This window comes from Ostrinia nubilalis, chromosome 5, assembly GCF_963855985.1.
Source record: "Ostrinia nubilalis chromosome 5, ilOstNubi1.1, whole genome shotgun sequence".
Lineage (NCBI taxonomy): Eukaryota > Metazoa > Arthropoda > Insecta > Lepidoptera > Crambidae > Ostrinia > Ostrinia nubilalis.
Window position 1 is genome coordinate 16,884,780 of NC_087092.1, and position 14,680 is coordinate 16,899,459.

Genomic DNA, 14,680 nt, shown 5'->3' on the forward strand with positions numbered 1-14,680 from the left:
GGAATGGAAAGTTATAAATAAATTGCTCCAATAACCCGATGTCAATAGCGACTTGATAACGAATTATGTCAACGTGAAATTGTGAACTCAGTCAGTTTATAACATAACGCGTGAGATTGTAAATTAACAGTGGGTTTAGGCATTGTAATAATACAGATAGTATTACATACCGTGGTTTAGGTTAGATTGTAATCTAACTACGCAGCTACGTCAGATTGTAATCTGACGGAATTCACAATTTTACGATGACAGATAACATACTACATACTAAAATGTATCTATGACTAACGACTTAATTTTTTTTACTGAAATTGCCGTAGACAATTTATATTTTTAGCAGATAGTACGTTCCATAATTTAATGAGACAAGATGTTATTTCTTTGTGCAACCTCGCCGTCCCTGGAGATATTCCAGAACATTTCAAAACAAATTGTCAACTAGAAAATTCAAGGTGCAATCTTGCCATATAAAATTGAGAAGACTTTGTGCTTTGGAGAAACTCATTATCATCTGCAGTCTGATACTTACTGACATATTTTTGAGACAAAAAACGACATGGGATTTAATTTATTGGTTAGTTTTTGGCTGCAGTAGTCTAAAATGCTATCTTGTTTTTAAGATTAAAACAAAAACCATTTCTTATATCTTAAGTACGCCTTAAGTGTTACGAACTCTTGTAACCTTTAGGCTGAAAATTCAAATCTATTTTAAAGTCCTTTAAGAACCATATAAAACTAATAAAATTCGTCTAAAACCATCCAACGATTACAGCAAGCAATAGCTAGTCGCAAAATTGCCTATAAGCATTCCCCAATAAATGACAAAAAGCACGGAAGAAAACGAACTTCCAATTTAGGACAACTATTTCGATATTTCAACTCTATGTGACTCTTTTACTCACGCCAATATCTCATGATGAATGAAAGAGACCGACAGAGGCTTAGAAACGATTATATCGAAAACGTATTTTAGAATAGGGAGTCAGGGGTGTACCTACACCACATAAATGATTCGGGGGCATATCGCGCGATTTCCACGCTCAATCCATGGGGATCTAAACCTACCGATTTGTAAGGGTTTGCGCACATTGAGCGACTAATTTCATTGTATGGTAGCTGGCAATTAGGGTATCCAATTCTGTTGCAAAATTGCGTTTATTAACTCTTTAACGGTTTAGTATATTAAATATATTTTTAATTTTGATTGAACTTATTTAGCCATCAAAGTATCCGGCTCGAAGGACCAAACAAAGAGTACTTTATTACATGTAATATACGATCAAGGCGCTAGATTAGTTTCACATACAAGCGTTGTAGCACAATGACAAAAAGAATTGAAGAAGTTTCCTGATGAAAATAACACACCAATTGGGAAGTAAGTTACTACATCTTACGAAACATTTTTCTCGATTAGTTAAATCTACCAATACAAGGATTCGTATGAAAATCCATCCCAATTTTGCAACAAAATCTGTAAGTACTTTACATACCCATTAAAGGTCGGAAAAGGCCAAAATTAGCCGTGCCATTCGGGGACCTAACAGTTCGAACTATGGCAGGGCCCCATCAATAATTCCCGCACTCGTCGCGCGGGTTCCACGGTATCCACCGGGATCCTATCCCAATTCTAAGGTCTACATATTAGAGCGAGCGCGGATTTCACTTTGGAATCGGGAATTAAAAGGAATCGGGCCGGGAGAGGGACCGATAAAAGTGGGTAAGCACATTTATGTCTACGTTATGTGTGTTGTACCTTTTTGAGTTCTTTTACAAGTATTTACTTCAATTAGATGATCACAATGTTTTTTATGTGACAGGAGGCAATAAAGTATAAAAGAGTGATGTTTTTGATGTTACAATAATGGTTCGGAGATAAGTTAAAAGTCATATTCACATTAATATCAAATTTCGGTCACGTCTGGATGATAGCTGAAGCTTCTTATGGCTAGCTGATATTTAGAAAATATTTGCCGGTGACATCTCTGTGTCTATTTTTTTTTTATAAAGTGCTAATTGTACCTAATGCACTGTGAATATTAGTATGGTTAATGTTATTAGTAAATCATGTGTATCAAGTTTTCAAACATCTTGGGATCAAACAAATACGAGTAACCAAATGTGGAATAGAAATCCGGACTCCTTCATCAGAATTTTCACGACTCTACGTAAAGCAAACTGGATCTTTCGCTTCGAAGATTTAGAAACGATCTTCGGCGGACTGTTTTAAATTCCAACATTTTATCAGATTTAAGTCTGCATGGATTCCGTTTAAATAAAAATCGTTCTGGAAAAATAGGGGTGACTTATCGAATTATTATTCCTTTTTAAGAATAAAACGTGCACAAGAAAGCTTTCCGAAAAACGGAACACAAATTGCATTTAAAATGCGTTTTATAAAATAGTAAATGTTCATTACATTATTGTATGTTTGTTAATTCAAAACTCCGTCATTGTAAACCCATTTGGAAAATTTTCCTTCTACACAGTTTTAAATAATAAAAATGTACGGAAACTCGAGTTTTCTCTTATTTTGTCGCAGAATCGTGTCCCCGGGAAAAGTGGCCGGCGAGCGTTGTTTGAATAATAAAACAAAATTATCCACAAATCATTTTTATCTAAAACAACACCATGACACAGATAAAACTGAATGAATTCATTTTTTACACCGATGTGACATCGTTTTAACTTTTTTTTAATGGTGCTGTTCTAATTAGAGTAGGTATAGGTAACTTTTTTTCTTTTCGTCTTTTCAAAGCTATCTAAGCATTTATTCAGTTTATTTGACTGCATTGGCGGCCATGTTTCAGGGTGCATGTGCGTGGTCGAGTGTTGCCACAATAAATACAAAGCGCATGGTTTCAAACTGTCCCGCACTTTAAATGTAACTTATCGGAGCTTACTGCGACCGCAGACTGCAATTGCCGATATATTTGAAGTTAAATTGGTTACAAATATAGTAAACGTATGAATTTACAGCAAAAATAGCAAAAAATAAAAATGCCACTGTATAATTGTGAATTCTGTCAGATTATAATCGTACGTGGTTAGATTACAATGTCACACGTTATATTATAAACTGACGGAGTTCACGATTTCACGTTGACATAAACAAACACGCTAATTACAGTCATTAAAATATGTAATTAAAAATAATGGCAAACTTACAGACACAAATTCTCACCCGTCAATTACCAATCACATCCCAAAACTTTGCAAGTTCAAAGTTCCAGGTCCTCCACCATTAGTTATTCACAGAGACCTTCAGAACACACGTACAAATGTCAAGTCCATCAATAATTCTGGGCAATTTGGACCGGTGCTTGAATTCGGCTCACCCTCAACTATTTTAAATAATTAATACCTAATAAGAATATTGTTGGAAATCCGACGACCTTATAAAGGTAGCAGGAAGGCGCTGGATGCAAGCCGCCAGAGGCGGGGCAAGACCTAAATTTGATGTGGGCAAGACAGATTTCGCGAGGCCTTGTTCTGTGGCGACCTGAAGACGGATTTTATGAAATAATAAAAAAAAGGGTCAAAGGTCTATACATTGACAGTTTCTGATTTCTTGATTCAGTGATTATTTTTAAAGGAATATTGCGCCAAAGAATAATGTTCGTCACTTAAAACCGTGTTGTTGCTTAATTTTGTGTCTGATTATGGCTGAATTTGTTTGGAAAAAAATATATTTTAATTTTTAACTACATTGTTTAGCTATCAAGAATTTATATTTAATAGTCAATGTTCGTATTGTGATATTGTCATCTCCACCTTGTATACATTTTTTCAAAATTTTTGATGCGCGAGGCCCCTTGTACCGCGAGGCCGTAGGCGGTGGCCCACGTCGCCTACGCCTTACGCCGCCTCTGCAAGCCGCTACCAACCGATCATTATGGATATCATTGGGGAGAGGCCTATGTTCAGCAGTGGACGTCCTATGGCAGAAATGATCATAAAGAATATTGTCATTCTATAGTCGGATTCCGACGGGTGTAAAGCGTAATGGAATGCAGGTGTCGTGTAATGTAATGAAAATAGTATGGGCAGAACTTTACATGTAATGCTCGTAATGCCGTCCACACGCAGAATTCGTGTTATATTACACGGTGGATTACATTACACATTAGGTACACTAGTCTTGACCCGGCTTATGAAATCAATGTAATTCGTAAATACAAGTACATAATACAATTTCAAAATTAATTAACAGTAGAATATTTATGAGCACTTATTCCAGTGCTAATGTATGCAGCTAGAGATAACCGCTTTGTTTAAGACACACAGTGACCCAATTAAATGGCTGATCTACATACGGCCATTTGCTAACTGCTGTGAAACACGAACGGTACACATTTTATTGATAACATTAATATGTGTCCGGTCAAAATGCTTTTCACTAAATGCATACAAAAGTTGATACCTACGGTCGTTTAAAAAATGTTTAAGTTTTGTCTAATAAGAATAAGAAAACTTTAAGTAAAATGGGTTTCACGAATAAAAATCCCATGAAATTGTGACTAAAATCCGTAATGGTAATCCGTAAATGGCATTCCAAAAAATCCACGCTGAATAAAAACTACTAGTTTTTATAATAGCACAACACAGCCATGACATAAAATCAAAGGTTTCTATTTTACTTGGCAACAAAATAGGCATTTTTATTTCCACATTGATTTAACATAATATCCGACTATCAAGTAATACTTACGCTTAAGTTAAGTATGTAACAAAACCACTACTTAAACCAACAAATTATAGGCTTAACTCACAACTCCCTAATGTGAGGTTAGGAAAAATAACGTACAATTTCGTTCCATTTCATGTAAACCGAAATTCAATAGGCGATAGTGGTTAAATATTCATAAAAAGTCAAAACGATTTCAGTTTTGTAACTCAAATATTAAAAGCCTCACACACGAGTTTTAGGTTTTAGATTGGTGACGTCATATCTAATTTCAGACATAGTAATAGACTTTAGTCAGTTTAAGTTCGTATAGGTTCACGAAGTGCGTCTAATAACTATAAATTTTTAATCAGTAACGATTTTTAAAATACTTACGTAATTTTAAGAATACTTGGAAACAAAATACCTACTGGATGTTTTTTGTGCCATATCTAACTTGAAATAACAATATGGATGGCTCAGAAATCAGAAATGAAATTAGTTGAGGTGATTGCCGTCAAACGATAGCAGCCTGCGACTTAAACAATGATCATCATCATCATCATTTCAGTCATAGGACGTCCGCTGCTGAACATAGGCCTCCCCCAATGACTTTCACATCGCACGGTTGATAGCGGCCTGCATCCAGCGCCTTCCTGCCACCTTTATCAGGTTGTCGGTCCACCTTGTGGGTGGACGTCCAACGCTGCATTTTCCGGCACGCGGCCTCCATTCCAGAACCTTGCTGCCCCATTGCCCATAAATAATGATGATGATGAATTGCAATCGTTGACTGCACTTGAAAAGGATTTCATTTTTCTTACCGAGCTCAAAAGTAACCAGATTAGTATGCAAAATGGTAAGTACAAGATGTGACAAATTGCATTCATCCATATTAATACCATCAAACTTCATATTTACAGTTCCTCTAAAACTCCCTCACAATGACTCTAAGGCTTGTTGTTGGTTGCTCCATCTTACTTTAACTTTAACAAACGTCAAAATGCTGTCAAATTCCATACAAAAAGCACCGGTTATTGTTATAGTTACTGTTAAAGTAAAATAGTATTGTTTTTTATGTGTAATCGACGCAGATAAACACACACACACACACACACACACACACACACACACACACACACACACACACACACACACACACACACACACACACACACACACACACACACACACACACACACACACACACACACACACACACACATACACACACATACACACACACATTCACATTCTCTTGCACAATAACACTTAATATTGAACAGAACTATGTAATTAATTATAAGGTTTAATAATTGTATACATCTATTGAAGAGCGGACCCTCCAAACACAGGCATTTTTTGCTTAAATGGAGGCTCCAATCTACTTATAAACTAAAGAAACCTTGTAAACGAAATAAAATTATTTTATTTTTTATTTATTTATTATTTTAAGTAAGATGGTGCAATCCAGCCTAAGAAACTCTTTGCCTTTCAAGTTACTCTTCACGTGTTCGCTAAGTCTACGTTATACACTCGTACGTCTACGCTGCTAAATAATTCAGGGTACACTCTAAAGAGAGCTTATAACTTTCTTTCATTTCAAACTAGTTACTTACGGCGATGTTGGTTCAAAATGTTGATACCACGACACGCCTTACATGATAAAGTTCAGAACAAATATGTGCTTTCCTACAAAAGGGGTATTGGGAAAGCTCATCGGATATTGTTTACTCAGTTTAGTATTTACTCGTAAATATTTGTAAAAACTAAAGCTGTAATTTGTAAAGGAACCATTCAAAATAAATCAAATTCTAGTTTTAAAGGCTATTCTGGAACGATGATCGAATTCTATTTGAACTCTAGCATAGATTGAAAGCACTCTAAATCTAGGGTTGCTTCACTAATAGGCGATAGAAACGGACTAATAAACAGAGCCTAAGATAAGAAGAGGTAAGTTAAATGTGACTTTTCACTTTACAAAAATAAACTGAGTTAGGATTTGAAACCTCAACTTTTCCCTTGGCAGTTGACTAATTTTCACGTGAAATTCATGTTTTTAGAAAAAAAATCCCAATATTATTTTTCACATTAAACTCAGATTTATGCCGCTCAAAAAGATACGATAAACAAAATGGATGCAAACATTAAAAGTCGCAGCGCATCTCTTGATTGAACGCCACCGGTATTATTTATTCTGTGCCCCCGTTTGCCCTTTGATGGGCCCGATGGATTAGCGGGATCCCTTTGCCAAGATTGGAAGGTTTGAGGACGGAAAATAAATACAAATGAACATCTTCGAGATTTAACGGCGGATCCAATGAATTGGAAGTGCTCAGTCGATTTGTAAGATTAAAGGTCCTATTTTGGATTTTTTTAAAATGTTTTTTTACACAGATGAATCATCCCTAAGTATTCATGCACTATAAATAGTTGACGCATTTGAGGAACTGGTCTAATTTTATTTAATGGATGGATCAAAATAATCATTTTCAGTCTACCTATTAAAACCTAGCAGCTAGAACGCCCCCAATTACATGCAATTAATCCACTTTAATCAAAATTAACTCCACAACACTTTTCCATCACATGGTTTCAATAAATATTAGAATTCGAGTAGGTATCTCCTTTTACAGAATCTTCAGTGCAACTCGCACTTAGCCGAATTTTGACAGAGCTGAAGAAGTTACCAAGCGACATCAGAACTCGGAATATAGTTTTTGAAGTAAATATATTATTCACAATGACTTCTCACAACTTTGCGTGTCACGGAACTCTAGCCAACAAGGGTTAAGTATTATTTATGGATAGAATTTAAAACAACATCGAGCCTGCGTCTTTAATGTGCATAGAAATAAAAGTTAATCTCTATTTTGAAAACAAGATGGCGCTGTCTTTAGGCTTAGCTCGCGGTGTCGAAGTATTTTACATTTTATAGGTAGTTTTATCTTTATTAAATTTTTGTCTACGCTCTGGAATTTGACTATTGTTTTATTTCCTAAATTGACATAGTTTTGGACAGCAACTGTGAGAATTTGACTAATGTTTTATTCCCTAGTTCGTCATATCCTCGGACAGCAACTGATTATGATTATGAGTCATTAGCATAACATTATCGCATCCCCATATTCATGAATGGAATATTATTAACGAAGAGGATAATTTAGCGAATTAGAATATTGATAACTAACTACTGGAGTGCATACGTTTTGAATACATAAACGGTATGAAACAATTATTATGAGTTTGGCAAATAAAATCATCAATGTATTAGGATTAGTCATATTCGTATTTGGTAGGTTATGATAAAATATAATTGACTAAGTATCTTTTTAAAATATTGTTTCCCTTAGAACATTGATTTATTGAGAATCTGAAACCTATACATATAAATCAATTTTATAGCGATTTGACCCTTGTACTTACTACGAAGTACTACCTAGCACTTTTGTGTGCTTTTACCTATATGTGTTTCTTTATTAAATCCACAAATCATTATGCAGAATCGTAAAAGAGGCTAAAAATAAAAGACAAATTTAAAAACTTACCGAAACTCGACACGAAGTTAATGTAGGCGAGAATTAGCACCAAAGTTCCAACTGCAACAAAAAACATACAAATTAAGATTTGTTGATGTATTATTTTCACTGGCTGATGAAGAAAATTACAGATTATTTGACAAATCTGTCCTAACGAAATGATCTCAATTATAAACAAAAGTATAATGTACAGAATACTTTTACAGAACTGTTAAAATATGTTTCACGCATAATACAAATCATTTATTAAGGACCTAGACGTGAAGAAAATCGAATCAAGATTGTGGCCCTTGGCACCCAACGTATTAAAGTATAATACCTATGAGGTTCTATTTCACGTTACATGTAGCTTTAAATTCTATAATTCTAACACTTCAACAACATAACACAACCACTCGTAACACAAGCTTATTTAGCTTAACAAGAGGGGCTAATGGGACTATTAGTAATTTGCGCAATACAAATTGCAATCTTTAAAAAAAAAAATTCTGTTTTTAAGTCAGTATTTTTCACGACCATTAATTAAATAATCTACATGATATTAAATGAATCTTCAATTTATAGTTCATCTACTTTGAACCTCTATCACATGCGTACCTCTCGCGAACATTTTGGCGGGAAACTTGGAGGAGGGACGCGTGCGCCTCCCCTGCCGACCGGATGGGCACTGAGCTTAAAGCTCCCGCAATCAGAAAGTTTGCTGGACATTGAGCTATGAAGCTTTGGAGGCCCTATTTGAAGAAATTATTTGAGCTTATTGCAGGTTAATTGATTTTCATGTTGGTTAGGATTGAATTTAGTTAGAAAACTTCAGCAAATAATATTTAGGTGGGAAGAGTAAGGTCCTTTTCACATGTCCCGGTTGCCGGCTAACCGGCGCCGGGTACCCGGTGGTGAAGTGTATGGGCATGGTACGTAGCTTTCACATGTACCGGCGTAATTAATCCGGCATGCCCATACACTTCACCACCGGGTACCCGGCGCCGGTTAGCCGGCAACCGGGACATGTGAAAAGGGCCTAAATGAAAAGAACTACGAAAGCCTTTGCCTGCTGTGTATAATCTCTATAAAAAACTGCTTTAATATTCATTAAAATGTATATCTAACTAAAGGAGCTAACGCTTCATGTAGCGGAAAATTTCGTAGTCTCGTAGCAACTACGGTATGTCGATACCATTGCGTCGGCCGTTTGGTGTAGTGGTTCAGAACGTGCTACTATGCCAAGAGGTCCCGGGTTCGATTCCCGGCCGGGCAGAAATTGAAATGATGAATTTTAATTTCTGTGACGGGTCTGGGTGTTACTATGTATAATATGTATGTATTTAAAAAAAAAAAAAAAAGTATATATAAGTAGTATATCCGTTAAGCTAGCACCCATAACACAAGCATTAAGTTGCTTACTTTGGGGCTAGCTGGCGATGTGTGAAATTGTCCAAAGATTTATTTATTTATTTATTATTTATTGCTTTAGAAAATAGTTTTTGGTGCTTTATTGACATAAAGTTATCTTATGTGTTTCTGTAATTGTTTCCACAAATATCTTGAGTTGGCTGCTAGTTAAGCATAATATAAAATGCTACGAAAATTTCGTAGCTCAATGGTGCTGAAAATCCGTAGCCCGTAGCAAGCTGGTGCGTGTGATTGAGACAATACCCACTTTTAATGTGTGCTGTAACGATATTGAAATAGTCTGGTAGTGTTAATAGGTAAAATTATTATGAAACCGCTGATTTATTTCACGGTTATAATGAATAATAGTAATGGGAATGTTTGGACATAGCTTAGTATGTTTACAGAACAAAAACTAATAATAATTTCAATTGAGTAATAAACTGTTTCATAAAGCATCCTAGCATTTACCGAATGTTTACCGATATATTTAAACACCGATGGAACTGGCAGGATGCCAGACACCGACGTCAAAGCCTTCAAGGCTTCAGAATATGACGATTTGTCATGATACCTATAATAAGTAAAAAATACTATGCTATAAGCTTATCCAACATCATCATCATCATCATCATCAAACATAGTTTCTCTATATTCAAATTGATTACTTAATCCCTTTTCCAAATTGTCCATTATATCTTTCAAAATACTCCACGTACCGACGTAAAGATTAAGTTATGTCCTCTCATTAGTACAGACACTGAAATGATTACGGCACAACGAAATGGACTAATGAATCGCTGAAACTACAGAGAACCCGAAATAAACGATATTAAAACAGGATTACATCTCATTACTGGGACGGCAGCTGAAAACAGAACAATGGCGGCAAATGCCAATTTGTTGTGGCAAGTATGAAATCAATCATCCCGATTGGCTATTCAGGTCTTTTGTCTGCCTATTTCAATGGAGATTTTTCACGTGCCAATATTCAGAATTCAACCTTTACAATGTGCCACTCAAATTGATTGCAATTGTTCGGATTGTGCGTTCGCAGCAGAATTAATAAAAACAAAAACTGCGTCTGCATACTGCTGCGCTGTTGCAATAGAATTGTTGTTGCTAGTATACTTTTTAGGAGAGACTATAACAACCGTTCATTGGGTCATACATGGATTAAATAATAAGCATGCCTGACATACAGAGCGCTGACTCTTATTATAAGGTTGTTGGTACAACCATTTTTTCCGTGTACAGCAGTGGACTGCTGTAGATAGTGATGAAGATTTTCAACCTATATTTTCCAAGGTACGAAACCTACAAAAGAAAGAGAAGAAACAAATGAAAGAGCGTTATTATTCGTAACTTCACAGCTACTGGAAACAAGATACAATTTTCCGATAATAGTATTCAAGGAGAACTTTGTCTCGCCATAACTTAAATCGATTCCTAAAACATTGTATCACAATCCGCAATAACGTGACACTTGTAACTATGTGATCCATCACAAAGTCCCATCGCGAAAATCACGAGTCACGTCTGAACAGTAAAGCAAACTCGGTGTCGTTCAAAAATGAAATATTTTACGATCGTCGGTTCGGCAGGTCGTCAAAGTGACCGACGCCATCAGCCGATTGAACGGAAGGTGCCTATAAAGGTCGCCTCTCACCCATCTTACGTACAACTTTTGATCAAGGTATTTTGAATTCGATGAAAAGCGTATTCTAGATCGATCAATCTTTTCCGTTCTATCCGTTAACTTTTCGCAGATGCTTAGTTTGGTTTTGCATATCAAAGATGAGTCTAAGACTCTAAGCTGTAGGTTTTTATTGGGATGAATTAAAACTGAACTTAGTGAAGTATAATGATTTTGTGATTATTACTACTTCTACTACTAGAATACTACTATTTACATCAAAACAAATGTTTTTACTGCTACAACATGTTTCTTGCTCTACTTATATCAATCAAGAAAAAAAATCAACCAACCAAGAGATGGAATATAAATGCAACGAAGCAGACATGTGAGCGACTACCCTAACAAAGAAGACACTGAAAACTTTGTTTAAAAAGTAAGCTCCACTTTTAAGAGCTTATAAGGATCGGTGATATTTTGCTTTGAATATTACTCGGAGCAGGTGAGGCGAAGTTTGCATTAGTTTCCGTTCGAGACTTCGCTCTAATGTATTTTAGAAACTGTGACCAAGTTCTGGCGCGAGAAGTTGAATTTTATTAAGTTTTTTAAGAATAAGAACTATCATAATATTGTTCTTTTAAAAAAGTATGGATGAAAAAGTTTGTCCAAGAAAAATCAAACTTATGAAGCATCTTAGTTGGGTGTCCTTTCATTATAGCTTTGCTTTGTGCTAGTTTAACAGCCAGTGTTTATTAATTTAGTAATGGAGCATGATACGAAATTTTTGAGGCTGTACTTATCATCAAATGGTTTAGTTACGAGATCAATATTATGCCATAAGGCCATAACAGATAAGTATCTCCTACAGGTATGGGTACAGCCCCGAAAAATTTCGAAAACACACCTGTGTTAGGTAAGTGTGGAGCGACCGTGCGATAGACTATATGGAGTCGTAAAGATCTAGATCCGGCAGTACTTAGGCTCATAACAAAACAACACAACAGAGAGAATTACCAAGTCCAAGTGGACATCTTATAAAAGCAAAACAAATCGAAACAGTTTAATTCTGCCAATGAGAGACGGGGTTATTAAGTGAGGCCGCAGGAACCTATTACCCAGAGGTTTAATGGCCGGCACAGAACGTGCATATTGCAAGCTCCATTCCCTGATTGGATTCTAAAAACGTATTTGTTCTGCAATCCGATGGCTGGGGATAAAATAAATAAGCGTCACGAGTTTCATTAGGGATAATGCGATTTTTATACTGCACTAGCCTTTGGACGGCACTTTTCTTGCGTAGGCTTTGTTGGTGTGTTAAGTAAAGGTATAACATGTAACAGTCTACTCGTTACATCGTTATCGAGATCAAAAACGGTGTCATATTTATTTGTGATTTCGTTCGTTCGTTTCAGCCAAATGACGTCCACTGCTAGACAAAGGCCTTCTCTAAGGTATTCCACAATTTGTGATTTACGAGAATTTAATTACCAATAAAATCCAATCGTTTTTAACTAACTTCAGTCGTTTATTTAATTAGCAAGCCAAGCTCCCTACTTACAACTTTCTGACCTTACCATTTGATCTAAAATGTTGTTAATTATGTGCCAAAGCCTAAGTTCTATGTATAAAATCATTTATCCTCTCCAATCCAATCAAACTGCATTAACGGGTGCGATACGATTGGTCAAAACAGCTGACGTACGCTGTTGAACGACCAATCGTATCGCAGAATCAAGAAGCGTGTCTGGATTGGAGACGTTAAAAATTACCGTAATCGGGGCTCTGGCGTACGTACTTTTTGATTTACATGCGCCCGCGCTAGCACCCGCGTCCGCCTCCACTCTCAAATTGGTTTCATACGTAAAGCATGTTAAAGAAATTCATTGCTTTTCAACGATATGAGGAGTGAATAAAGTTCAAATAATGGTGGCAATGATGACAATGCATCTGATATTTTAATGATACTACCAAGCCTGTATGGATTGATAAATTGATAACTGCTTGTTTTATTTGACTAAAATTGTTTTATTATTTTTGTAAAGTTATCCAAAAATTATAAAACAAGATGATATAATGCCTAAAAAAAATAAAGAAAGCTGCATTAGTTAGAGCAACATATTGTCACTGATAGCAATACCATGTACCAACTTATCTTTGATATTATAATAACCGTTTGCCATTTTGATCTTTAAAATAGGGTAAGACATTTGGCAAATTTTAGAGACTATCATACAAAATACATCAAATTGCTTTTTTAGTGATGGTTTCAAGAGTAAGATTTATATCACCCTATAATCCCTACATATTTTCATTATACAGCAAAGTATCAATTTGCTATTAATTAATATGTTGAGTAAAGTATCATTCCTTCGCGTGGAAAAGTTTAAGAACAATGATTTATTTATTTATTTAATCACCAACAAGGTTACATTGTAGCGTTCACAAAAATAACTTACAAAAATTACACTCGTTAAATACGTGTACTTAATTAACTTAATTATTATTATACTTTCTGATAGATGCAGCAGAACTGAGAGATTTTATAAAATAGTGGTCTAATTTAAAAAATTAAATTTTTATCAAACAAATAAAATTTTATTAAAATATCTAGGTATATTATTTGTGTGAAAAAAAAGTTTTTAAGTATGTTTATTTTCTGTTATCTAGTTCCCATAGAACAAGCTCTGCTTAGTTTAGGACTAGAAGCGCATTGTAAAATGTCCAAGGACTAAATAAATATTATTTAATATAGTCTCTTTAGTTTACTAGTGTTTCAAAGTAAGCGAGTGTGGTAAATTGGTAAGTTACTAAGTTTTACTAACCTCAACAACTTGGTAAAGCGCAAAAAACAATGAAAAGAAACTTACCGTTAGTCATTTTTGGATAGAATCAACGCTATGAAAAGGCAACAACAAAACTTATGATACTAAATATTATAAATAATTCACAATTTAGGAAAATTAAATAATCATGTTGGTGAAATATTTGTTTGTTGGTAAATAATAATGCTACTTAAAAATAGTGATCTGTGAATAATAAATGTCAAAATTGGAACCGGTTTTTCAACTGTCAGTGTCACGTTGATAATTGTTCCGAATTTTATTCAACAGTAAGATCAAGGTAATTTATTACAAATATTATCTCAAAATACCTATAACAAACAACCAAATTATTAATAAATTAGCATACGTTTTCTATTTTGTAAAAAAAAATATTCAATTTTAAAATTACGTGAAAATGAACAGAGCCAGTAAAACAAAACTCAAACTCATACAATATAAGGATGTACGCACATGATTTCTATCGATATTATTACCCGACTGCGCAAGAAGGAGGGTTAGGTTTTTTGTTTTTTTAATTGTAAATGATGGCGATGCGTATTATTTAAAGAAAACTCACGAACAAAAATCAAAACAATTAAATGCTATCATAATAGCGGGGTAAAACACGCGC

The 14,680-nt window shown here is 35.0% G+C and overlaps 1 protein-coding gene across 1 annotated transcript in view; it reads right to left on the reverse strand.

Annotated features, from left to right (window-relative positions):
• Nucleotides 1-14,225, reverse strand: part of LOC135072089 (beta-1,3-glucosyltransferase) — a 29,639-nt gene extending 15,414 nt beyond the window's left edge. The window contains exons 1-2 of the mRNA XM_063966038.1: nucleotides 14,095-14,225; nucleotides 8,212-8,262 (exon numbers count right to left, since the gene is read on the reverse strand). Coding sequence (XP_063822108.1) covers nucleotides 8,212-8,262; nucleotides 14,095-14,104 — 61 coding nt within the window. The 5' untranslated portion in view covers nucleotides 14,105-14,225. The remainder of the gene's footprint in view (nucleotides 1-8,211; nucleotides 8,263-14,094) is intronic.
• Nucleotides 14,226-14,680: the final 455 nt, after the last annotated feature.